This window comes from Microcaecilia unicolor, chromosome 4 (assembly GCF_901765095.1).
Source record: "Microcaecilia unicolor chromosome 4, aMicUni1.1, whole genome shotgun sequence".
Taxonomy (NCBI): Eukaryota; Metazoa; Chordata; class Amphibia; order Gymnophiona; family Siphonopidae; genus Microcaecilia; species Microcaecilia unicolor.
In genome coordinates, this window is record NC_044034.1 from 90,085,285 (window position 1) to 90,111,043 (window position 25,759).

At 42.8% G+C, this 25,759-nt stretch overlaps 1 protein-coding gene and 1 long non-coding RNA gene across 3 annotated transcripts in view; one reads left to right on the top strand and one right to left on the bottom strand.

Annotated features, from left to right (window-relative positions):
* INTS6 (integrator complex subunit 6) overlaps positions 1-25,759 on the top strand; it is a 242,077-nt gene that overhangs the window by 178,808 nt on the left and 37,510 nt on the right. For both annotated transcript variants that reach the window (XM_030200446.1, XM_030200447.1), the window contains 4 exons: positions 5,489-5,704; positions 6,054-6,180; positions 10,268-10,410; positions 18,722-18,953. In XM_030200446.1, the coding sequence (XP_030056306.1) occupies positions 5,489-5,704; positions 6,054-6,180; positions 10,268-10,410; positions 18,722-18,953 (718 nt within the window). The remainder of the gene's footprint in view (positions 1-5,488; positions 5,705-6,053; positions 6,181-10,267; positions 10,411-18,721; positions 18,954-25,759) is intronic.
* Positions 553-23,758, bottom strand: LOC115468616. The gene is made up of 3 exons (XR_003941896.1): positions 23,675-23,758; positions 16,318-16,325; positions 553-565 (listed from the first exon to the last, which is right to left on the bottom strand). It is a non-coding gene; the product is annotated as an uncharacterized LOC115468616 (long non-coding RNA).

Sequence of the window (25,759 nt, forward strand, 5' to 3'; positions counted from 1 at the left end):
CCACTGAATACCTGCCATCTGAAGTACTTGACCTGGAAGGTCATTTTCTTGGTGGCAGTTACTTCAGCTCGTAGGGTCAGTGAGCTTCAAGCCCTGGTAGCTCATGCTCCATATACCAAATTTCATCACAACAGAGTAGTGCTCCGCACCCATCCAAAGTTCCTGCCGAAGGTGGTGTCGGAGTTCCATCTTAACCAGTCAATTGTCTTGCCAACATTCTTCCCCAGGCCGCATACCCGCCCTGCTGAACGTCAGTTGCACACATTGGACTGCAAGAGAGCATTGGCCTTCTACTTGGAGCGGACACAGCCCAACAGACAGTCCGCCCAATTGTTTATTTCTTTCGACCCTAACAGGCTAGGGGTCGCTGTCGGGAAACGCACCATCTCCAATTGGCTAGCAGACTGCATTTCCTTCACTTACGCCCAGGCTGGGCTGACTCTTGAGGGTCATGTCACGGCTCATAGTGTCAGAGCCATGGCAGCGTCGGTGGCCCACTTGAAGTCAGCCACTATTGAAGAGATCTGCAAGGCTGCGACGTGGTCATCTGTCCACACATTCACATCTCATTACTGCCTCCAGCAGGATACCCGACGCGACAGTCGGTTCGGGCAGTCGGTGCTGCAGAATCTGTTTGGGGTGTAAATCCAACTCCACCCTCCAGGACCCGAATTTATTCTGGTCAGGCTGCACTCTCAGTTAGTTGTTCTTCGTAGGTCAATTTCTGTTGTTCCCTCGCCGTTGCGAGGTTCAATTGACCTGGGTTCTTGTTTTGAGTGAGCCTGAGAGCTAGGGATACCCCAGTCGTGAGAACAAGCAGTCTGCTTGTCCTCGGAGAAAGGGTATGATACATACCTGTAGCAGTTGTTCTCCGAGGACAGCAGGCTGATTGTTCTCACCTACCCTCCCTCCTCCCCTTTGGAGTTGTGTGTTTCATATTTTATTGCTTGTCATTCAACTGGTGGGAGCGGTCGCGCACGGGCGGGAAGGCGGCCGCGCATGCGCGGTGGGCGTGGCCTGCGTGCCGACCGTCCCGCGAAGCTTCTTCCGGTTGGTGGGGGCTGCCGCGGACGTCAACCCCAGTCGTGAGAACAATCAGCCTGCTGTCCTCGGAGAACAACTGCTACAGGTATGTATCATACCCTGTAATGTGTAACGATCAAGGAAGGGAAGAGAGAAGAAGGAAGAGAGTGGTTAGTTATACCGGCCACACTCATAATTATTCAGGTGGCAGTTTTTTCAGGAATGCCTTCAGTTCTTCAACTTTGGTCAAAGTGACTTTGTGGCTGTTGTGCGTAATCCGAACCCGGGCCTGGTACTGAAAAGCAAACTTGATGCCTTTGGTGAACAGTTGCGAGCAGAATGGCGCCAGGAGCTTCCTCTGTTCTGTCACTCTCACCGAGAAGTCCTGGAAAAGCAACAACCTGGCTCCTTTGTATTCAACCACACGCTGTTTTTTAAAGAGCTCCAGGATCTTAGCTTTTATAGCATAGTTCAGGTATCTAGTAATCACTGGTCTCGCCCTCCCTGAGTCCTCCCTCCATACTCCAGTTCTATGGGCCCTTTCTATATGTACATGGCCTACTTCCGAGGAAGCCCCAGGGCTTTCGGAATCCAGCTTTTGGCTAGTTCACGGGACACCAATTATACATAATTATTTCTGCTTCCCCTGTTACCTTGGTCTTCTACTCTTTCGAGAAGTATATGTACCTGTGTCTCCAAAGCTCCGATTCGAGCTTCTGCTGCCGTTAGCTGGTTTTCCTGAGCAGATATTCTTTCCTCCGCCTGCTGGATTCTTACCGTATGACCCGCTACGCTATCTTTGATTTCCTCCACTCCCGCGTGGAGTTTAGCTAATTTGTCGTCCAGGTGCTGGGATAAGTTTCTCATGGGAACATGGACCGTGTCCTCTTGCAAACCCATCTGTACCATGGAGATTTGCGGCGAAGAGACTGGCGACGCCATCTTTTTTTGCAACCGCGCTCGTTTTATCTCGGCCCTGACGCAGCGCCTTCACCGGCATCCCCTCGCTTTTGCTGTCTCAGCAGTGCTGCTCCCAACCTTACTGCACTGCTCTCTTAAGAATCGGACCAATCACCGTAGGCAGAATCTTCAAAATAGCGGGTTTTTGAGAGGAGAGGAGCCGTGCCAACGGACGTCCGCTCAGGCTGGAACCATCATGTGACCCCCCCGATGACATCCTATTCTATATTAACTGCCCTGTGTTGTGTTAGCTGTTTGTTTTTGGACCCTTGGTGGACTTCAAGGTCAATTACGAAAAGTCAGAAATTTTGAGAATAACACTTGACCCTGATGAGGAAGATTGCTTGAAGCACAGCTTTCCTTTTCTATGGGCCGAGTGACTTTTGGTACCTTGAGGTTCGTATACCCAAGGATCTGAATTTTTTATATCCTTACCGAAAGAAGAAAACCAAATGCTTCCACAAGCAATCCAAATGAAACAGGCACAGGATTGGAAGAAACTATTCCATGAAGATGATACTGCCTTGTAAAACTCGTTTTTATTGTGTATTCAGCACACACAAGTCACAGTCAAGGAAAAGCACAGGAGGTCTCCAGATGTTCAATTTGGTGTACAACATTTACCCTGAAGATTTATATTCGGAGAAAACTCAGCAGTTGACTCCTGATGGAGGCTAGTTAGCCGAGTTCACTTCAGGATTCAAGGCTACATTTATTTGATTGGTCACCTAAGGCCGAGGCCATCAAAGCGATTTATAAATAATAATAATTTAAACATACAGCATAATATTTTAAAAAATTGTTGCAACATAAACAAAATATGTCAAGCACACACATAAAGGTAAAATAGTCAAAATTTAGCAAATGCAAGCAAACCTGCTGTATCTCACATTACCCTGTGGCCGAGGCAGACCAACAGTTAGAGAACCAAAATTTAGTTAGGGAAAACCAACTGGGTGGGTTTTAAGCATAGCCTTAAATGAAAGGAGAGAGATCTCTGTACATAAAAGTATGGGTAGATTGTTCCAGAGTGTTGGTCCTACCACACCGAACAGTCACCTTCCGAAATGTAGAAGATGGTATGGTGCACAACGAAGGAACAGACAGTGGATGATTGCTGGCTAGAGCGGAGAGGCTGTTCAGGCACATAAGGCTGCAAACTAGGCGACAAGAAAGCGGGCAGATTTGTATGAAAACATTTTGAACACCAGAAGCAATATTTTATAGGTAATGTGATGTTCCACCGGTAACCAGTGTTCAGGAGTCACATGGTCATATTTTATAGCATAAAGTAAATAGCTTTACAGCGACATTCTGCATCAGTTGCAGTTGCCTGGTCTCTCTCTGGTCTATTCTGGGACTTGTGTGTGCTGAATATACAATAAAAGCAATGTGTTTTACAAGACAGTATCATCTTGATGGTTTAGTTTCTTCCACTCCTGTGACTTTGAAACCTATTAATTCCAGTTTTTTTTCCAAGTGGTGCCATCATTACATTGAACAGTTTTGGTATCCAGGAGGCCAATAACTGGGTGGACATCTTTACAATATAGGATCTGGTCCTTTAGGAAACCATTAAACCATGCAGTGTGGGCCAGTCTTTGGACACAGGGCTAGAACGTCTTCTTTAGCAGCTATTCAATTTGAGCCCACTTTTTTGGAGGTCACAAGATCTGAGATCCTTTGCTAGTTGGGAACAAAAGGGTTTGTCTGCTCCCCTCAAAATTTGGATGTGGGCGAGGTGTCGTTTGAGTTACAGTAGTAATACCAGCTACGTACCTGTGACTTATTTCCCTACTTGCAGGTAAAGCAGTACATAACATCTCAGGGTTGGTTGAAAGAAGATCAAGACAATTTTGAACATTTCGACAACTTGTGGCAAGCTATAGGGAAATTTTAAACAGGAACTGTCACTTATCCATACATTTTTGAGAGGTAGTGTGTTTAAAAGATATGTGTTTATGACTCAGTGGGAGATGGATTTGGGTGAAGAATTAACAGCATGGGAGTAGAAAACTGTATTTAGAGAAGTACATAAGGCTTCTGTATGTGTGCTCATTAAAGAAAATGCTTACAAAATTTCTTTCATGATGGTACCTGACAACTGATATGATAAAAAGCTATGTTTCCAAACATGGACAATGATTTATGTTGGAGGTGTGGTATTAAAAGGGGCACTGTCTTTCATGTTTAGTGGACATGTTCTAAGATTCAGCAATTCTGGCAGAAGGCAGTAAGCTGCCTATCCAATGGATTGGGACTGTGTTTATTGGGTATTGGTGTGGCTTGGGGACTGAAGTGGCAAGGTTGTCTGAAACGGATAGGCATTGCTTCAGCGAAGTGTGAAATAACCACACGTTGGAAGTGGTTGATTGGCCCAACACTTGAAGAGTGGACTTTGCGTTTAAATCTTATATCAGAGTTTGAACGATTGTGACCATAGAACGCACTGTTTATAACCCTGAGGCTGAAGAATGGTAGTATTTGAAGCAAGTTCTTGGGGCTGGGGGACAGTAAGGGGGGGGTTCTGGGATGCGGATGAGCAAGAATGAACCACTGGCTGACCTATTTTCGGGGCTATATTTTATGCTGGTTTGGGGGAGGGGGAAGTTGGTGGTGGGGATAGGGAGCTTCAAAATTGTGTATTAGTATGTTGTTTCTGATGGCTATACCAGACTTTAATATGTTTCATTCTGTATTATTGTTTTTTTTTTTTAATGTTCTGGTTTTGGCTGTGATTTGCATGTTTCTCTTTGTGATATACCAATAAAAACTTGATGATATAAAAAAAATCCTTATCCCATCTTTCAGTCTAGATATTTGACAAAAGTGGCTCTTCAAGTAATCAGCCCCCCATCCCACCTTTTAATTTAAAGGAAGGAGATGTCCCTTTAGGAAATATCATACCATTCACATAGCCATACCTTGAATGTTGGGAGTGCCAGAGCACAATGTTGGGGGGGGGGGGGGGGTCACAAATGTTGCCACATTCTGCTGCTGCTCTGTCCCCTCACATACCTGAGCTGCTGAAGGTCTCCAACCCCATCAGCAGAAGGGCTTCTTTCACCTGTGGCCGCTGCCACCTCCATGCCAGGCCTCCCCCATTGCATGCCTGGTTCCCATGAAACTGAGCATGCACAGAGCACCGCCCCCCTGTGCATGCTCATTCTCATTAAAACTGAGCATGCATGGTGAGGAGGAAGCCCTGTGCGGTGCAGCAACGGTGGTCGTGAGTGAAGGAGCACTTCTACTGGCAAGGCATGGGGCCCCCTGCCAGTCAGGGGCCCCAAACACAAATTATGGGGGGGGGGGGGGAGCCAAGGCCCCCTCTTGGTGCTATGCTCTTGTACCATGCTGGTATGCTGCACTGCAACTAAAGGAAATTGATCAAAATACTAGTTAAAATGTTTTAATTTCATCTTCTTGCTTTTTCTTTTTATTTCTTCTATGGCATAAAGTGTTCAAAAATATCTAATCTTTCAACTGTAATACTGTTTTTCTTAAGGCCAAAATCGAGTCTGATAGAGTCATAGGATTAATAGGCAAAAAAATGGCACAGGAGATTGGAATTAAGGTTGGAAACAGGTCACGTGCTCTGTCTCTGGCCCATCGGAAAGATTTTAAACTGCTGCTGCAAGGAATCACAGGGGAAGTTCCTCACCGGCTACTAGATCTGAACATGGCAGAGTTTTCAGGGTTTCAAATAGCTTTGCTGAATAAGGTAAGCAGCTTTTTATATGCAGGGTTTTAATAAAGTATTTAATAATGCCTAGATTTGCTTAAATGGCATTTGTTGATCTTGAATGGGTGGTGTGTAATGAAAGCTAGAATAGTTATGATGTTCCCCCTTTTTTTTTCTTGGAATTTTGTTGTAATTCTGCTTTTAATTTTGATATGCTTTTATTTTATTTTAATAGCATCATAAACTGCATAGATTTGAATGCAGAATGTGGTATATCAAGAAATAAAACTTGAGACCTGATTACCCCTTTTCAAGTCATCCTGTGAGTGGAGCATATAAATTGGGAGTATTGATCTGTGTTTTCTTTCTGTAATGCTAAAACATTTAGGATCTGAAAACTCAAACCTTTAGAAATGCTTATGACATACCCAGAGCAAACCTTCTGGATCATCTAACAAGAATGAGATCTAATCTTCTGAAGAGCACATGCAGAATTCTCAAAGGACAGGATGAAGGTAAGTACTTGCCTTTTTGGTGGTGGTCTTCATCTATGCCCTTCTGTTAAGTCCCATGTAAAGGTCAGGCCTTCTGTTGTCTGTGTCCTCACTTTCCTACTTCCATCTAGATTTGCTCAGTTCTTTATTCTTGAACATTCATTGCACCGATGAAGTGGAATGCAAAACTAGGCTTATGAGTTTCTTGTAACCGGTGTCATCAACTGACTTTGAGTCATTGGTTGCCCTATTGTGTGATGACTTATTTAATAAAGGACACAGCAGAAGTCTCTCATAACATTAAAATGAGTAACTTCCTAAATGTATATTAACTAGTAACCTGAGCAGCGATGAAGCGAGTTGCAGAGAAGTCACACACAAGCAACGTAAAGGTCTTATTTATGAAAGACTCCCTGAAGAGAAGTGGAGGAGTAGCCTCCTGGTTAGTGCAGCGGACTTTGATCCTGGGGAACTGGGTTTGATGCCCACTGCAGCTCCTTGTGACTCTGGGCAAATCACTTAACCCTCCATTGCCCCAGGTATAAATAAGTACCTGTATATACTATGCAAGCCGCTTTGAATGTAGTTGCAACCTCAGCAAGGCGGTATATCAAGTCCCATTCCCTTTCCCTTCCAGATGCACATTTCAGTGCTGACTCTTTGATGTTCTACTGACACTTACCCATTTGTTTGCTTTACAATATGAACAATTAAGGTGTGTAGTAATTTAAACATTTCAGTATTCAGTCTCTATTTAACAGTTCTGACTCTCAAATCATCCTAACTGTTTTTAGGGCCAGATTGCTTGATGATTTTTTGTCTCTTGTGATAGAAGAAACATGTTTCCATTATAGAGAGAGTGGGTTTTTTGCTCAGAGGAACAAAACAGTCCAGACAGCCTTCAAATATTCTGCATCCTATAGTAATAAAGTTCATCAGGTTCTTTTACTCTGTAGCTTCACACTATTCCAGAACCTGTGGGATAGTTGTGTCCATCAACCAGCAGGTGGAGATAGAGAGCTGAAAACTGAGCTGAGATTTATTTCTCTTGGCATCCAGTCCAGCTCCTCAGTATTTTCTATCGCTAGCATGTGGATATACATACTTTTCAGCCTCTGGTTCTGAGTGCTTTGCTCCTGGTCCAGTTGGTCAACTGGTCCCCAGATGACTTGAGTCTGCAGAATCATGGGTGGAGGTGTTTAGATCCCTGTCTCTGGTGCCCCGCAAATTTACTTCTTCCTTCCTTTCACCTCTCCTCTGTTCCCTGTGGAGCTCTCCTTTTCCAGCACAACAACCTTAAAAAAAGATAATAGAAAAAAATGAAGAAAGAAAGGAGGTTTGCTGGAGAGTATGGGACAGAGTATCGGTCCTGAGCCTTTCTCATCTGTGGTAAGACTTGTGGAGACTTTGAGCTTGGGGGGAGCAGCCGGCAGTGGAAAGTTTGACTAAAGTTTGATTCAGAGCAGCTTAGAGGGCTGCAAATTCTACTTGATGCAGGGGAGGAATCCGGACTCATGGATTAGGACATGTTGTGCTGCGCTTGTGACAGTCGGTGTGAATGGAAACTCCCATGGCGGCAATTATGTAGTGGTCCCACAGTGGGAACCGCTGGCCGGCATCAGGGCATTGCAGTGCATGCAAGCCAGGAATTCTGCAGGATGCAGAGGAAACGGTCAACGGCAGCACATCTTCAGATTTGTTGTAGTATTCGAATATGCCAGGGTCTTCAGGCTTTCTGGCAGAGCTGATGCGCAGTTTGATGCAGGAGAGCGCGAGAACGGGTGCCATTTTGTTGAGGCTGACTTGGTGAGGAGCAGTCTCTGATTATGCGTGGAGCACAGCCCCAATTTGGCAACCTCAGGGCCCAAGAGAGCATTCAGCTGCATCGAGATGTTTGTTTTCTCCAGAGTTTATATTGCTCTTACACCAGACCTATTTACTGAAGCAGGGACAGTCAAAGTTGCTGCCGGGCTCTTCAGTTTCTTGCCCCGCTGGCTCCTAAGAGATCTCATTTAGACCTCCAGGAGTAGGTAGTGGGCAAATGAGGCCATCTCTGCTTCTCCCTCCTTATCTGATGTGGCCTCAGTCCATTCAGAAGAGCCATTGTAGAAGGAGCTGTTAGAGGAGGGAGAGCTCCCTTTTGAGGAGGGGATGATTCAAAAGTACCAAGGTTGTTTCATAAAGAGGAGCTCAGTACTCTTCTTCTTACTGAAACACTGGTGCTGCTTTCAGTTGAGGAGCCTTCTGCTTTGGCATCAGGAGCTCCATCTTCGTCAATCATGAGGGAGCTTAGAGGTTCTTCTAAGGTCTTCTCTATGCATCCAGACATTCAGGACCTGATTACACACAGAATAGGTCTCATCAGATGTGGGACTGGGGGTGGGGAGAGCCATGGCGTGCTTCTACCCATTAGTTCCAGAGGACAAAGATAATTTGCAGCTTCCCAGGGTGGACTCCCTGGTTACAGCAGTGACTAAGAAGATCACATTGCCGGTTTAAGGGGACATTGCCCTAAAAGACTTACAGAATAGGAAGCTAGAAGACTCACTGAAACAAGCCTTTGATGTGGCAGCTCGTTCATGTCAAGAGCATGCCTATAGTGGTACCAGCATTTGGCAACACAAGACGGGTGCTATAACACCTAGCCAGAAGTGAGAATGGCTTACTTGGCAGATGCTATTTATGACATGTTACGAGTTATGGCCCGCAGTATGGCTTTGGGGAAAATCTCCGTAATTTGGTGAAAGAACTGGGGGAAAGTAAGCCACTGTGGTTGCCAGTGGATAGGTCAAAAGCCTCTGATCGTCTGTCTTCGGGGGGCTTTCGATTTCAACAGCAGATGGTGCCGGCCTGGTCGTCAGCAATATGGTCAGAAGTCCTCTCAGTCAACTAGAGCGCCCAATGCCTCCAGTGCTTTGCAATGATGCGACACTGGACCACTCTTCCCCTCCTCCGGTGGGAAGACGTCTTCAGGAGCTTTGGGAGAAGCAGGTCACATCGGACCAGTGGATTCTGCGTATTTTTAAGACTGTTACAAGTTGGCGTTCTCCTGCCCCAGTCACTCTTCAATCCTTTCAGCTTCCTTGTCGAAAGAGAACCAAGGTGGGACTCCGAGTGTCCCGTTTTTGCAGTCCTAACCTTAGTTTAAGTGGGAGAATTTCTCACCGCCCTTGATCTCAAGGAGGCGTGCTTGCATATACCGATATGACCGTCACATCAAAGGTTTCTATTAGGGCTGTACATTTAACGTGTTAATAACACAGTTAATGCACTAAATGCTTAACTAGCTTTAAAAAGTTTAATGCACTTAACTCATTCCTCTGTCTCCTCATCCCCCAAATCCAGCTTTGCCCCGTCTTGTCTCCCCCTTCCACTGGCTTACTCATTTTAGATGGTCTGGAGCTCGTGTGCCGATCCCCTGCTTCTGTCTTCACCATGGCTCTAGCAGCAGCAAGCAAAAGACAGGTGCAGGAATGTTCCCCTCTGCATGTTGCCACTGGCTCTGCTGGACCCACTGCCCATATCAACTTAGACACTGAAAAATAGAAGATCTTCCCCTAGCTCTTACCAAATTACTTTTTCTATTCATTTTTCAATTTTTGAATGCAAGCCTTTAAACTTGATCAGTATAGATCTTTTTCAACAATTCAGTCTTGAGCCATGTGAATAATAAATTGACTTATTTCTGATTCTTTAGTCTGGGTGGTGTTTGAATTATGAATTCTTATGAAAGATGTCAATACTTCAGCCTTAGCCAGACCATTTTTATGATAGGGATTCCTACTCACAGGCTCCAAATGTTTGCTTATTTAACCCTCCTTGTGTAGTCTTCAGATTGAAGTGCCCATGAGGCTCATTTTCAAAGCACTTAGCCTCCCAAAGTGCTTTGAAAATATGCCTCATCATGTGTATTAAAGATCAAATAGAACCAGGCTGAGTAATAAGATGAATAGGCAAAAGCTTAGTGCTAGAACCTGGAGTTGTACCAAGGATGGTGTGTGATCCTGTTCCTGACCATATCAAGTTCATTTTAACTAATTGATGCAGGGGGGTCTGTTGTCAACTCTGAGACATTTTAGTTTGATGTAATCTATTTCTGTTCCAACAGATCAAATTCACAGCATTCCAATAGCCCAGATGGGAAATTATCAAGAATACCTAAAACATGTACCATCTCCTCTTCGAGAACTTGACTCAGATCAACCTCGAAGATTGCATACATTCGGTAATCCTTTTAAATTGGATAAAAAGGTAATTTTGGAAGAGCTTTTGTTGAAAGATGGTTCTGTGTCAACATGTATAATTGGGTTCAGAAAGGTATTAGGTTGCAGTAGCACAGAGAATCTGGGTTCAGAACCCTCATCCAACTGTCTGGCCTACATACACTGTGAAGATTGCTCCATTGGCCCTGGGGAGGTAAAGAAGACAGCTGCTGTAAGCATGGTAGCCCCTATCAGTCAGTCGGCCACACTGAATGTTTATTTTGGAAGATGACCTCTCCAGCTCTGGTGAGGGATTCCCGACTAACTGGCATTATTATCCAGGGATGGGTTAGGATGACATACTGTGCAGGGCAATTGGTTGTTGGTGGTGGGGGGAGCAAAAATTACTTGATTACTTGAACGCAACAAGACTCTGGACAACTGCAACAATCATAGTCAGTTGCAGAAGTTCCATATAAAGTTATGGAAAAGAGTCACGAGCTGTTTAGCATATCAGGGTTTGCTAACAACAGAAAGGCATGACAGTGGATGAACAGCTTTATGCATACCTTCTTTCTTATATATCTCTAAGTGCTTGCTACTTGCCTCTCTGAAAAAGGATGTGTGCTAGCTGTACTTTTGGTTTGATATAGTTTGGGTCTGTTATAGTTTATGTATTTCTAGGATAAGCAGCATCAAATCCGTTTTACACTTTTGGGATCTTACTAGGTACTTATGATCTGGCTTGGCCACTGTTGAAAACAGGATACTGGGCTTGATGGACCTTCAGTCTGTCCCAGTATGACAGTGCTTATGTTCTTATGCATGTTAATGGTTAGATAATTTTTTGGGCACTGGATAGGTCTGACAAACCTGTACAAGAAGAATAAGCTATCTTGCCCTGTGTGAGACCTAGGGTTAGACCTTGGACAAATTATAAACAGCTATGTCACTCTGCCAGTGTTACAATGAAGCCACTGGACTCCAGCAACAGGCTGCTAGTGCTGTCAGTGAATGATCTCATAGAAACAACTGAAGTTATTGTTCTTAGTTTGTCAAACATTACCCAAGTTAGCTGGATTTCCACAGATGAAAACAATGGCAAATCACTTCTGAATCAGTACCTAGGACAAATGAGAGACTGTTGTAAGGCAAGTGCCATCTCACTAGCTGCTGGGGAAAAGCAAATTAGTCTGGTGGTACTTCTGTGAGTGAACTCCCCTTAATGAGGTTTTATTTTCCAAAAGAAAGGTTTGTGAGACACGCCACTGGTACATGAAACAATTTACTGCATAAATGAGGGGAATTTGGGCAGAGACAAAGCAGAAATGGACTGAACTAAAATGGAAATCTTTGGAACAAGAGTTCAGATAGGTGACTTCCAGTCAAATTATTTCAAAGTCTTATACATAGGGCATGAATCTGTTAGACAAATGGAATTGGCAGTTCTACAAAAGAAGAATTCTGATTCACTGCTGGGCTACAACACAGTGAATGACCTAATCATTTCCCTAGTAATCCAAGGCTACCCAGTTAGAATTACTATACAGATGCCGACATATTTATGGCACGTTAAAACAATTGATTTGCATTCTGGTCTCCAGTAATAATGATTACAGAAAAGTACAGACTTATTTGGATTTAGCTTATGTCTTTTGAGCAGTAGTTCAAGGTGGGTTGCATTCAGGTACAATAGGTTGTTTTTTTAATGTTTAAAAGTTTTATTGAAGCTCAAACATAGCTATTAGAAATATGTAATTTATCCTTAAAATCGAGTGTGGTACTGGAAGATAGGGTGGCCAATGTAACGCCGATTTTTAAAAAAGGTTCCAGAGGAGATCCGGGAAATTATAGAACGATGAGTCTGACGACGGTGCCGGGCAAAATGGTAGAGACTATTATTAAGAACAAAATTACAGAGCATATTCAAAAGCATGGATTAATGAGACAAAGTCAACATGGATTTTGTGAAGGGAAATCTTGCCTCACCAATCTACTACATTTCTTTGAAGGGGTGAACAAACATGTGGATAAAGGTGAGCCGGTTGATATTGTGTATCTGGATTTTCAGAAGGCGTTTGACAAAGTACTTCATGAAAGACTCCAGAGGAAATTGGAGAGTAGGGTTAAATGGTCAGTATTCTCAATGGAGAAGGGTAGTTAGTGGGGTTCCCCAGGGCTCTTTGCTGGGACCGCTGCTTTTTAACATATTTATAAATGACCTAGAGATGGGAGTAACTAGTGAGGTAATTACATTTGCTGACAACACAAAGTTATTCAAAGTCATTGAATCGCGGGAGGATTGTGAAAAATTACAAGCGGACCTTACGAGACTGGGAGACTGGGCGTCTAAATGGCAGATGACGTTTAATGTGAGCAAGTGTAAAGTGATGCATGTGGGAAAGAAGAACCCAAATTATAGCTATGTCATGCAAGGTTCCACGTTAAGAGTCACAGACCAAGAAAGGGATCTAGGTGTCGTCGTTGATACGTTGAAACCTTCTGCTCAGTGTGCTGCTGCGGCTAAGAAAGCAAATAGAATGTTAGGTATTATTAGGAAAGGAATGGAAAACAAAAATGAGGATGTTATAATGCCTTTGTATTGCTCCACCTCCCCTCTGCCGCCCACTACAACATCTTGGCTGGTGGGGGTCCCCAACCCCCACGAGCTGAAGACTTTGTCCAGCGCTGGTCTCTGGCCCTGCCGCATTGCGTGACCTGCTGTCTGTTCCCCTCATGTTTGGCACGCTCCTTTTAGTGAAATTGAGCATGCTCGGTTTCACTAAAGGAGCGTGCCGGATGTGAGGGGAAGAGAGAGCAGGGCAGGCAATGTGGCGCCGCCGGAGACCAGTGCTGACAAAGTCTTCAGTTCGTGGGGGTTGGGGACCCCCACCAGCCAAGATGTTGTAGTGGGCGGCAGAGGGGAGGTGGTGGGGGGGTGGCGGCAGTGCAGCGACCAAAATGTAAACCCCCCCCCCCCCCCCCACCTTAACAGATACAACCAAAGAAGATTTCAGGTACAGTATGTATTTTCCTGTCTATTGGAGGGTTTGTACTTGAAAAGGTGGATTATATATATTATATATATATATATATATATTTTTTTTTTTTTTTTTTTTTTTTTTTAAGGGAAATGCTCATACATTGCCACTACTTTTTCAAGTAGCCTAAATAAAGACTTTTCACATGCCTGGTGGATATTACTGAAATCATTTCCATAAGATAAAAAAGTTCAGTTCAATAAAACAAAAATGATCAATCAGTGATTGTGGAACAGATCATGAACTTCTGGTATTGAAAATCAGGTTAATCTAAGTCTACAAGCTCAACAAGATATCTTGTGGAAATTTTATAATAGAGGTGAACCATAGATTTGTATTGCTTGATCTGGCTGAAAACCAGCCAGATGAACTGAGAATAAGTAATTGATACAGTAAAAGAAACAGCAAAGGAAAAGTGTCCCTAAAACTACAAAACAAAAAGCATTTTCTGCAAGCCATTTTTTTTTCTCTATTAAGGTAACTGACGAATGATGGAAAGCCGAAACAAAAGATGATTGTAGAAAATCAAGAAACTGAACATGTAATTGCAACATCAAGAGAGGGAAAAGAGAGGGTATCTTAAGTTTAGTTTATTTAGGTTTGACATACTACCTACATGGAATATTTCAAGATGACTATTAATGAATATATTTTAGTTTTACAAAACGGGAAAATAATCCAACAAGAAAAAAAAACATGCATGAGTTTGTAAAATAAAGCAGCACACTTAAAGAAAAGAGGAGAGAATAGATTTTTGTTGTGTATTCTGCCTGTTTGAGACAGACTGTAAATTTAAAGGAGTAGGAACTGTGCACTATGGGCTTGGTTTTATGTAGATTAAAAAAAAAAAAAGTGCCCATTTTTTTTGAAGGGGTGAATAAACGTGGATGAAGGTAAGCCAGTCGATACTGTGTATCTGGATTTTAAAAAAGCATTTGACAAAGTACTTCATGAAAGACTCCTGAGGAAATTAGAAAGTCATGGGATAGGAGGTAATGTCCTATTGTGGATTAAAAACTGGTTAAAAGATAGTAAACGGAGAGTAGGGTTAAATAGTCAGTATTGATTCAATAACACACAAGGGCCTGGAGGGCATGTTCCTAAGAATCCGAACAACTTCTCCAACAACTGTTTACGAAATAACACTGATCTGCCATCACCCCTGGGATCCTGGCGAGAAGTAGCAGATGACCTGCAAACCTTTATAATGCAATGCTTAATTTCTAATCTAGATACCATTATCATAGGAGACCTGAACACGCACACCTAGAAGACAAAGAGGCCCAAGCCCTTCTAAGATTTCTGCATGACTTTGATCTACAACTAATCAGCAACGGACCTACACACAAGGACAGCCATCTAATAGATGTATTTATTCCCACCCACCTACGTAACGTGACGAAGAAATCATGGCAATCATCCTCGCTCATTTGGTCTGATCATAAACTACAAGAATTCAACCTTCCTCTAACATGCAGCAAGCAAAGAATGTACCAGAGAGGGACAATTAGATGCAGAGGTAAAATAGGTGCCATGCAACTGTGGTCAGAAGTATTCACAAAACTACAAAAAGTATGACCAAACCCCACAACGGAGAATCTAGTGGCCACCTGGAACTCAACTATCCAATCGACACTAGATATTGCGCCACTGAAAGATAGAAAAATCCCAAGATCATTCTCAAACCCAAGGTACAGTCAAGAATTAAAGAGACTGAAACAAGCCTGCATGAAATTAGAGCGGCCCTGGATTAAATGTCAAACACCCCAGAATAGAGAACTTGAGATCGCAAATCAGGGAATACAAAAATATGATTAGAATAGAGAAACAAAAATTCTACTCCCAAAAGATTACTAACAGCTGCAATTCCTCCCAGACACTGTTTCAACTAGTGAAGTCACTAACAAATCCTACACAAATTAAAGAAAATATAAATCTCTCCTCTAATGCCTTTGCTGACTACTTTTATACCAAAGTGGACAACCTGCTGAAATCCAGATGACATCCCCTACAGAGAGGAAGACAGCAGTCCAGCAGATTGTCACTTGGCTTCCTTCAAGCAGTTAGACTCTCAAGAATTCAGATCTACACTGAGCAAATTTGCCAAGGGCTCCTGTTTTCTCGACCCTTGTAAGGCAGAAATGCTTAAAAGAAGCACCCCCATCAATAGTAATACAGCAAAGTGATGATAGAGAGCATACTAGGCTTGGGATCCTTTCCCGGATAGATGGGAGGCATTGTCCTGTCTCCTCTTCTAAAGGGAGAATCACTAGACAGAACATCACCAAATAACTATCGACCAGTGGTTAACATCCCCACATTTACAAGGATAATGAAGGCAATAGCAGTCACACAATTCCAGAACTTTGTAGACCAGCATGACTTCTTGGACCAATCACAATCAGGCTTCTGCCCCTGCCACAGCACAGAAACAGTGATAGCTGGCTCCTTTTAGAATCCTGCCTACTGCTTGAGAAGGATCAACAAATCTTTATATTGTAATTGGATTTTTTCGGCCGCATTCAACCTGGTGAATCACATTCATCTACTAGAGAAGTTAGCTGAAGCAGGAATTGCAGACGCAGTCCTTAGATGGTTCTTGGGTTTCCTTCAGCACAGATCAGTCCAAGTAAAATGGCAGCACTCACTATCCCACACCTGGCCCATGAAGTGTGGGGTTCCTTTTCCCACGTGCATCACTTTGCACTTGCTCACACTAAATGTCATCTGCCATTTGGATGCCTAGTTTCCCAGTCTCTTAAGGTCCTCTTGTAATTTTTCACAATCCTCTTGCGATGTAACAACTTTGAATAACTTTGCGTCGTGAACAAATTTAATTACCTCACTAGTTACATCTATAGATCATTTATAAATATGTTAAAAAGCAACAGTCCCAGCACAGACTCCTGTGGAACCCCACTATCTACCCTTCTCCATTGAGAATACTGACTGTTTAACCCTTCTCTCTGTTTTCTATCTTTTAACCAGTTTTTAATCCACAATAGAACACTACCTCAATTCCCATTGCAGCTCCTTGTGACTCTGGGCAAGTCACTTAACCCTCCATTGTCCCAGGTACAAAATAAGTACCTGTATATAATGTGTAAACTGCTTTGAATGTAGTTGGAAAAACCACAGAAAGGCGGTATATAAGTCCCATTCCCTTTCTCTCTTATCCAATGACTCTCCAATTTCCTGTGGAGTCTTTCATGAGGTATTTTGTCAAATGCCTTTTGAAAATCGAGATGCACAATATCGACCGGCTCTCCTTTATCCACTTGTTTGTTCACCCCTTCAAAGAAGTGTAATAGATTGGTGAGGATCGATTTCCCTTCACTAAATCCATGTTAGCTTTGTCTCATTAATCCATGCTTTTGGATATGCTCTGTAATTTGTTTATAATAGTCTCTAACATTTTGCCTGGCATCGACGTCAGGCTCATTGGTCTATAATTTCCCAAATCACCTCTGGAACCTTCTTTAAAAAACTGGCATTACACCCTCCAATCTTCCGGTACCATGCTTGATTTTGAAGATAAATTACATATTACTAACAATAGGATCCGCAAGTTCATTTTTCAATTCTGTCATGGGATGAATACCATGTGGTCCATGCGATTTGCTACTCTTCGGTATGTCAAATTGCGCCATTACATCCTCCAGGTTTATATAGATTTCATTTCATTTCTCTGACTCGTCAGCTTTTGAATACCATTTCTGGAACCGGTATCTCTCCCAAATCTTCCTCAGTGAAGACTGAAGCAAAGAATTTTAATTTCTCTGCTATGGCTTTGTCTTTCCTGAGTGCTCCTTTTACCCCTCGGTCATCTAGCGGTCCAACTGATTCTTTTGCCGGCCTCTTGCTTTTAATGTACTAAAAAAATATTTACTGTGTGTTTTTGCCTCCAGTGCAATCTTTTTTTTCAAAGTCTTTGCCTTCCTTATCAGCGTTTTGCATTTGACTTGCCATTCCCTATGCTGTTTCTTATTATTTTCAGCCGGGTCCTTCCATTTTCTGAAGGATTTTCTTTTAGCTCTAATAGCTTCCTTCACCTTACTTTTTAACCATGCCAGCTATTGTTTAGTCTTCTTTTCTCCTTTTTTTAATACACGGAATGTATTTGACCTGGATTTCCAGGATAATATTTTTGAACAGCATCCATGCCTGATATAACTTTTTGACTTTCGCAGCTGCTCCTCCTTAAGTTTTTTTTTTTTTTTTTTCCCCACCATTTTCTCATTTTATCATAGTCTCCTTTTTGAAAGTTAAATTATAATGTATTTGATTCAAGACCCTCCTTGACATACAATGTTACCCACCCCACCACCACTAATTCGATCCTCCTTATCACTACGTTATAATTTGTACCCTGGTATGACAGTGTCACACTGGTTATCCTCCTTCCACCATTTTCAAATGTTTGTTACTGTGGGAGTGCATTGACAAATTCATGTGCATCCACTTGATGCTGGGGGCCTGTTATTGTTAGGTACTGCTGTTAGTCTACAATACTGTTGTAACCATTTAATTGATATTAAAAAATAAAATAAAGATGAAAGTTAAAAATAAAGGCATTTTTAAGAAGCTTGGATCTAGCCCATAGTGGTATGTTCTCTTATGCTGGTGAAAATTGTTAGCCAGTCAGACAAGTAGTAAATTAGTATAGGCCACTCTTAAACCACACTGAATGTGCCTTGATTGTGGAATTTGCTGCTATTCCTTGATACCCTGCTTGTTAGCTGCTGTTCCCTTTGTTGCATTCTTCCTGCTGTTTAAATTAAGGCTTTTGTAGTGCTGGCCTCTACATACGTCACCTTGAATGCTCCTTTTATAGAAGATGTACATGCTAATATGCCTTTCTTTCTGGAAGTTGTTAGCTGCACCATTCTTATGTCAGCTGTTCAAGAGAACACAGGCTGTGAGAGATTTTTGAAGCCTGTGTTTGGCATAACAATAGCATGTACTATTGTCAAACTATCTAGATTCCATGAATGAAAAGCTTATTAAACATTACAAATATATGTATCTGTCATGAGCTATCAGCCTTGGAAATGTGCAGCGTTTTCCAGCTGTGGACACAGATTAAATACATTCTCATTATGTCTATAAATAATGGTCTGCAGCAGGGTACTGATGCGATTTGTATCTAATAAATACATTTGAAATAATTATTGGCTCTTCTGTTTGTTTTTCATTTACCGTATGGAATTTGGATATATTTTGCCCTTAAATTGCTTTCATTTAAAACAAATAATCTTGTATCTGATAATTTTATTTGATAGTCAGTTTCATATCAATCTAACATAAATATTTTTGTAGGGAATGATGATCGACGAAGCAGATGAATTTGTATCAGGACCTCAGAATAAACACAAACGGCCTGGTGAGCCAAACACACAAGGAGTGCCTAAACGCCGACGGTGTATGTCACCACTGTTACAAAGCCGGCCACTGACTCCTGTGGCTAATAATCACATAGGAGGGAAGGGACCACCAATTGCTGTCACTCAAGCACAGCCAGACATTGCAAAACCTGCTGCTATATCTAAAAGTAAGTAGCATCTGTCCAACCATCATTTCTGTATTTTCTCTGGTTACCTTTCTCTGTAGATTATGCTGATACAAGACGGGAGTGCTGATGCTGGATGACGTATCCATTCAAAAGGTTCTGGATGAATACTGCCAAGTCTTCTAAGGATGGGGACCGATTCTGGTTGTTAGGTCTCTAACACTTATTGTCCTGGCTACTTTTCTCTGTAGTTTATACTGAAGAAGGGAGTGCTGATACCTGAGCATATCTGCTCCAATACTGAAATCAGCAGGACGGTATGTCCATTCAGAAGGTCCTGGGTGAATACTGCCAAGTCTATAGATGGGGACAAATTCTGGTTGTTAGGTGCCTAACAATTATTGCTCTTGGATCTGTTGGTGCTCTTAAGTATGCCTGAAGGCCCACAATGTCTATATATCATCAGTTTCTACAAACGCATTCTTTCTCTGTTTTTGAGATGTAGAGTCTCAGTATATACTGGTTCTTTATAGATAACATCTCCATTCCCACACGGTATTCTTGCTTTCCCTACTTTTTTGGAATTGTAGACTAACCCAAAAAAGATTTTAAATCTGAATAAGATGGTCCATTTCTTATTCTGAGCTGTTTATATAATTTTCCCTGTAATATTTTGTCTCCTATGCTACAGTATTTTGTCTCCTATACTACTTTACAATTTTTTTTCTCTGTGTTTGTGCTCAATTATTATAACATCCTTTACTCCTAGTTAGTTATATAAGCCTTCCTTTTTGCGTTTTTATAAATAGTCTTCAATCAGAAAGATTTTTAGTTTTTCTTTGAGGAAGGTTTCTGTAGCATACATTTTTCGTTTGCATCACTTGGCGCCTATTCTCCTTAGAGTGATTAAACATCTGTACTTGTGTATTTGTTAGATAAAAGATGTGAGATGACCAAAATCCTGGAACCAATCCTTTTCCTATGCTGTTTCACCTTTATGCTGTCCCAGAATGCTTTGCAGATAGAAGACATATGAAGAATTCTTTAAAATGTCTGTCACCCTTGGGGATAGTGCAAGCTTACTTTCCACTTAGAATTCAGACCACAAAACTAATCTGTGAAGCAAATAAATTTTATTATTTACAATTTAAAGATAGGTTTATTATTCTGGTCTTGTACAATTTAGTGTTTCTCAACTGTTTCCTGAAGGCACGCCTTGACAGTTGGGTTTTTGTGATTACTAAATGAATATGCATAAAATAGAATTTCAGGAGAGGATTGAGAAGCACTAGTCTGGCTGTATAGATTTGATATGATAATTGGTAATTCATGTTCTGGAAGCTTATGAAGTTTTACGGGTTTTTAGGTTAGTTTTGGCAAGATCAATCTTATTTGGTGATGTGTTCATTTTTATTTTAATTATACCTTGTATAAACAAGCAAGACATTGTCATTGTGATTGAAAGCTGTCATCTTCTACAGACATACTGATTATGAATTTTGTTGGTATGTCTGTTGCTGTTTCTCTTTTTAAATTATTCCCATTTCTAAATGTTAATTAACAATGAAAGGACAAGTAAGAAATCAAACTGACTTCTTTGCAGTTGGATTTTGAATTTAAAATTCAAACAGCAGTACCAACCACTTGCTTTCTGTGACATTTGTGAACCCTTGGCCCAGTGGTGGCCGTGTGAGGATCACTTAACCACCTCTGGGTAGATGGAGTCCCAAGAGTATCCGAAAGAACTGGACTGGATTGCAAGTGGAGGTGAACTAAGGTAACTTTAATGGCAGCAAAAGAAACATAAGGCAAAAGGCACACAAACGACCCAGTAAAAATGAAAGAAAAGAGAGGACAATAAGCAGCCTAGCTGCACATCCTAACATTAGCTAAAGTAAACAGAAAGCATACAGAGTATAATGTCAAATAGAAAGACAGTCTTAGCTGTACAAGAAAAAACAAACACAAGAGCACAAGAGTCTAGGTAAAAGACCCGCCCAGGCGGGGCAACAAAAAGCAAAAGCACTTAGCTGGAAGCAGTGAGACCTTTGGCAGTCAGATAAAGGTTCATCCTGTCAGGTCTCTCATGTAAGCCGTGGGACCTCCGTGGCAAGCTCTCTGAAAAGCAGGAGATCAGCAGCGAAGCAAGGGAACTCAAAATAGTCTCTTGAAGAAACATTCTCTTGAAGAAACAGTCTCAGAACTGCCTGAGCCGAACGCTCCCAAGTCAAGCAAATCAATAACAGTCTCTGAAATGCCTGAGCCGAATGCTCCCAAGGCAAGCAAATCAATAACAGTCTCTGAAATGCCTGAGCTGAATGCTCTCAAGGCAAAAGAGACACACAGCGCAGCAAACAGGAACCAGAAACAGCCCACGTGGATCCCTCCGCGCTCCGAGCACAACCACTTTGTCCAGAGTTACTTTGAGCCGCGGCCCTAGTACCTCCAGCACTGCAGTCCAAAACTCAGCACAAAGCCAACTCACTGCAACCAGCGACCAAGGACTCTCTGTGGCCGACTGGAATCTCAGCTGAAGTACCAGAAGCTCTCAGGACTTAAAGACTTGGGGGCAGGCTTCATTGGAACAGAGCAAGAAGGAGAAAGCTGCAGTAAAACTTCAGGCCACAGCCCCACAGGGAGACTACAGTTGGAACTAGCAACTAGCAGAGCCTCAGGTAGGCCTGAGCTCAATCAGGGATAATTGCCACAACACTGAGTGCACACAGAAGCCAGCTTAAGAAGGGCTCAGCTCTGATGACATCATCAGCTTGGCTTTCACCACTCTACAGTGACCCCACAGGTCGCTGGCTAGAGCTGCAGGTAAAACTAATGGTTCTAGATGGAATAGGGCACTGATGAGCAAGGCACAGACATTGATGACCATGACACTTTCTCAGCTTTGGTCATGTTTGACTGAGACATACAGCAGTTTGTATATCCCTCTGGTAAAGGATTTGGATTTGGTTCAGAATGATTTGGTTCCAGAAGATCTTGGAGTTTGCAAGCCTCCCACCTGATGATCAGTTGGTACTATTTGTGAACATTTTCCTTTCCATTCAACAGATCAGTCCATGACTTATAGGTTATGCCCATTGACTAGTGGATGGAGACAGAGAACAAAAGTAGTTCCTTGTGATTTGTCCCCTTAAGGTTATCACACCTCCATGAAACTTCAGTATTTCTCTGTCTCCAAGCAGATGGAGGACGCACTAACTATGCTCTTTCTGGTTTTCATGGAGAAGCTCCTGAACCAATTTCAAAATTGAGATTAAAGTTGGGCTGGGGGTACCTTAAAGGTTTGGGCTCCATTCTGCTGATGGATTTTAGTGACTTTTATGCTGGAGCCTGGGATACAGTTCAGTGGTGCAGAGAAAGAGAGAAGCCTTGGGGTAGGGCTGAAGATGTGGGGGTGCAGAGAAAGAGAAAGAGCCTAAGAAAGCAGAGCCATGTGCTCTGAGAGAGAAAGCTTTGGAGTAGGGCTGAAGGAGAAAGGGAGGCGACCAGTGCCAGGGGCTCTGGTGGCTGGATATGTGTGTGTGCAGAGAGAGAGAAAGGAAGAGAAGAAACAGCAACAGAACCATGTGCTCTACTTTTATATACCTAATAAGAACAGAGAGGGAACAGGAGCAGAGAGGGTTCAAATAACTTTTTTCCTTCCCTTCCTTTAATTTCCTGTTGCAAGGAAGGTGAGCATTTTCACAGGTTCTACTCTTTGAAGTCTCTAGTTTTGGAGCCTCTCTGTCTGGCTTTCCTTGTTCCCAGATGCCCAGAGAGGACAAAGGTATGTTAATTAGGGGTAATCAAGAAAACACAGGGCTAGCAGGCAGCTGGGCAACATTTGGTCCATTTGCCATCCTCAGTGCTTCCTGAGGGAGGGGGTTATCAGAAGCTGGTTTCATCAATCCTGACATCCAGCAATCCTGACAAGGGAAAGAACTTAGATCCCCTCACTTGTCCTACACAAAAACTTCTTAAATATCTCCTGCGCTTTTCTGAGTCTGGTTCAAAAACCAACTCTAAGGGTTCATCAAAGTGCAGTTACTGCTTATCACCATGTAGGAGGAAAGCCCATTTCTGTACAGCCTCTAGTTTGCTTCATGAGAGGTTTTCTATTGAGAGAGCCGTCCTGATAAACCTTCAACTGTGTCATGGGATCTCAACATAGTCCTCACCCAGCTGATGAAAGCTCCTTTGGAGCCACTTGATACCTGTCATCTGAAGTATTTGACCTGGAAAGTTGTGTTTTTGTTGGTGGTCACTTGAGCTCGCAGAGTTGGTGAGCTTCAGGCCCAAGTAGCTGATCCACTTTACACTAAGTTTCACCACAATAATAGTTCTATGCATGCATGCTAATTTCCTTCCTAAGGTACTGTCGGAATTTAATCTTAATCGATCAGTTCTGCTAAGATTTTTCCCAAAACCGCATGCCCATTGTAATGAAAGTGTAGTGCATACCTTAAATTGCAAGCAAGCCTTAGCCTTCTAAATGGAGCGGACTAAATCCCATAGACAGTCCACCCAGCTTTTTGTTTGTTTTGATCCAAACAGGTTGGAGGTAGCCATAGGCAAACACATATTTCTAATTGGCTAGCAGATTACATTTCCTTCACTTATGCCCAGGATGGGCTGACTCTAAAAGGTCATGTCAAGGCTCATAATGTTAGAGCCATGGCTATGTTGGAACCCACTTGATGTCAGCCTCTATAGAGAAGATTGCCAAAGCTGTGATGTGGTCATCTGTCTACATATTCACATCTCTTAACTGCCTTGAGCAGGATACCCGACTTGTCAGCCGGTTTGGACAGGCAGTCCTGAAGAATTTGTTCAGTGTCTAGAATCCAACTCCACTCCCTTAGGCCCGCTTTTTCTTCAGTTCCAGGCTGCATCTTCACAACTAGTATGTAAATAGTTTCAGGTTAATTGACTTTGAGGCCTTGACAATTTGAGTCCCTATTATCCTAGCATTGTTGTTCTTGGTGAGGTGGTTGCTTGGGATTCCCAGCTGTGAGTATACAACTGGCTTGCTTGTCCTTGGAGAAAGTGAAGTTACCTGTAGCAGGTGTTCTCCGAGGACAGCAGGCCAACTTCAAGGGGAGGTGGGAGGGTATGTGAGAAGTATTCTCACATACCCTCCCACCTCCCCTTGAAGTTGTATTCTTTAGCTATTTTATATAGAGACACCCACGCTCCTGCGTCGGGCGGAAGGCACCGGTGCATGTGCAGTGGGATGCTGCTAGAAAATTTTAATCTTGCTAGTCAGCATCTGCACTGGCCTCTGTCAGATGACGTCACTCAGCTGTGAGGATACTTGGTCTGCTGTCCTTGGAGAGCACCTGCTACAGGTGAGTAACTGCGTTTTTGTGTGTCTTGGAGGATGACTGTGCTCCCCAAGCAACTGGTTTTGCTTTGAGGTGTAAATTTGTTTATTTTATTTATTTAGGTTTTGCTCACACCTTTTTCAGTAGTAGCTCAAGGTTGTTTTCTTTCTCTCTGTTGGTGCCTTTTTCATTCAGCCAAACTTCTTGGGACCGTTAAGTTTGTTTCTCTTGCTTTTACTACTGTCCTTGGTGTTTGCTATGGCTCAGTATTAGGCTGCAAAACAACAAAGAAGTGGGTAAAAAACCAGGAGTAACAAAGAAGTGGATTCTCTACTGCTCGGTTTTAGGCTGCACAGCTGTTTGCTAATTGGAAAAAAATAATTCTAGGCTTGACAGTAGCTGTCTTGGTAATAGGACAGAAAGAGATGTTGCCACAGGGAAAACTCAGCTGAAGGGCTCCTTTATCTTTGTGCCATTTTTACTGGCTAATATCACCTAAGTATGCTATTAATGTACTAGGAGTGCGCTTACATAAGCTAGTAGGCATGGCATCAGCCCTCATTTCTCAAACATGAGCTCTTTTTCTCTGGTACAAAAGAGGTTATTCATTGGTTGAACCCCCCCTCCCCAACAAACCAAAAGCATTTCTGCTTTTGGCTTACAATCGTTACTCTGAAGGCGGGGAATCTTCTATGCTGCCTTTCTCTCCATAATGCTCTATTTATGAGATCCTGATATTTCCCTAACAGGGAATCATTTTTCTTTGTTGTGAGTAATTTTCTCTGTCATTTCTCCCCAGTGTCTTTAAAGCTGAGTTCACTCTGTTGGTTTCAGCCTCTGCTCTTCCTCACTCCTTTTTTGTATCTTAGCAGGGTGCTTGTCAGATTTCTTTGGTCTTTATGCTAAGTAGCCTTAATTCATAGCCTTGTTAGTCCAGTTCTTTTCAGAGGGTTGGATGTTTATTTAGAGAGGCACTGCTGTTTGCAGCAATAATGGGCCGATCAGAAGCAAACACAGGTGCTAGAGGCCAATAGCGCCATACTAGCACCTGTGTTTGCGCCCGCCCGATGATCAGAGCCAGTGAGCGCGTGTAATAAAGTGCTTGCCGGCTCTGAACGCTAATTGCATGCAAATGCATGCAAACAAGTGTCTCCCGCATTCATCCCTCATGATCAGCAGGCAGTGCGCCAAACAATGGCGCTGCTACTGCTGCAAATCTTACGCCAGATAGGAGCTGGCATTAGAGTTTTCTAGCAAGGGAGGAATGAGGGAGGCCCACTGAAGAGGTTTGACAGGTCCGGGATTTTCTCCTGGACCTGTCAAACTTAAGCCCGCTTCCCCCCCCCCCCCCCCCCCCAAAGCAGACGATCTGGCAGTCCGGTGGGCAACATTCTGGGGAAGGGGGAGTCTATTCTGAAAGGATGGGCTCCACCTTAACCAGGGTGGGACCAGGCTGCTGACATCGACATTTAAAAAGGAGAGCAGCTTTTAAACTAGAAACTGAGGGAAGGCAGACAGTCGCTCAAAAGT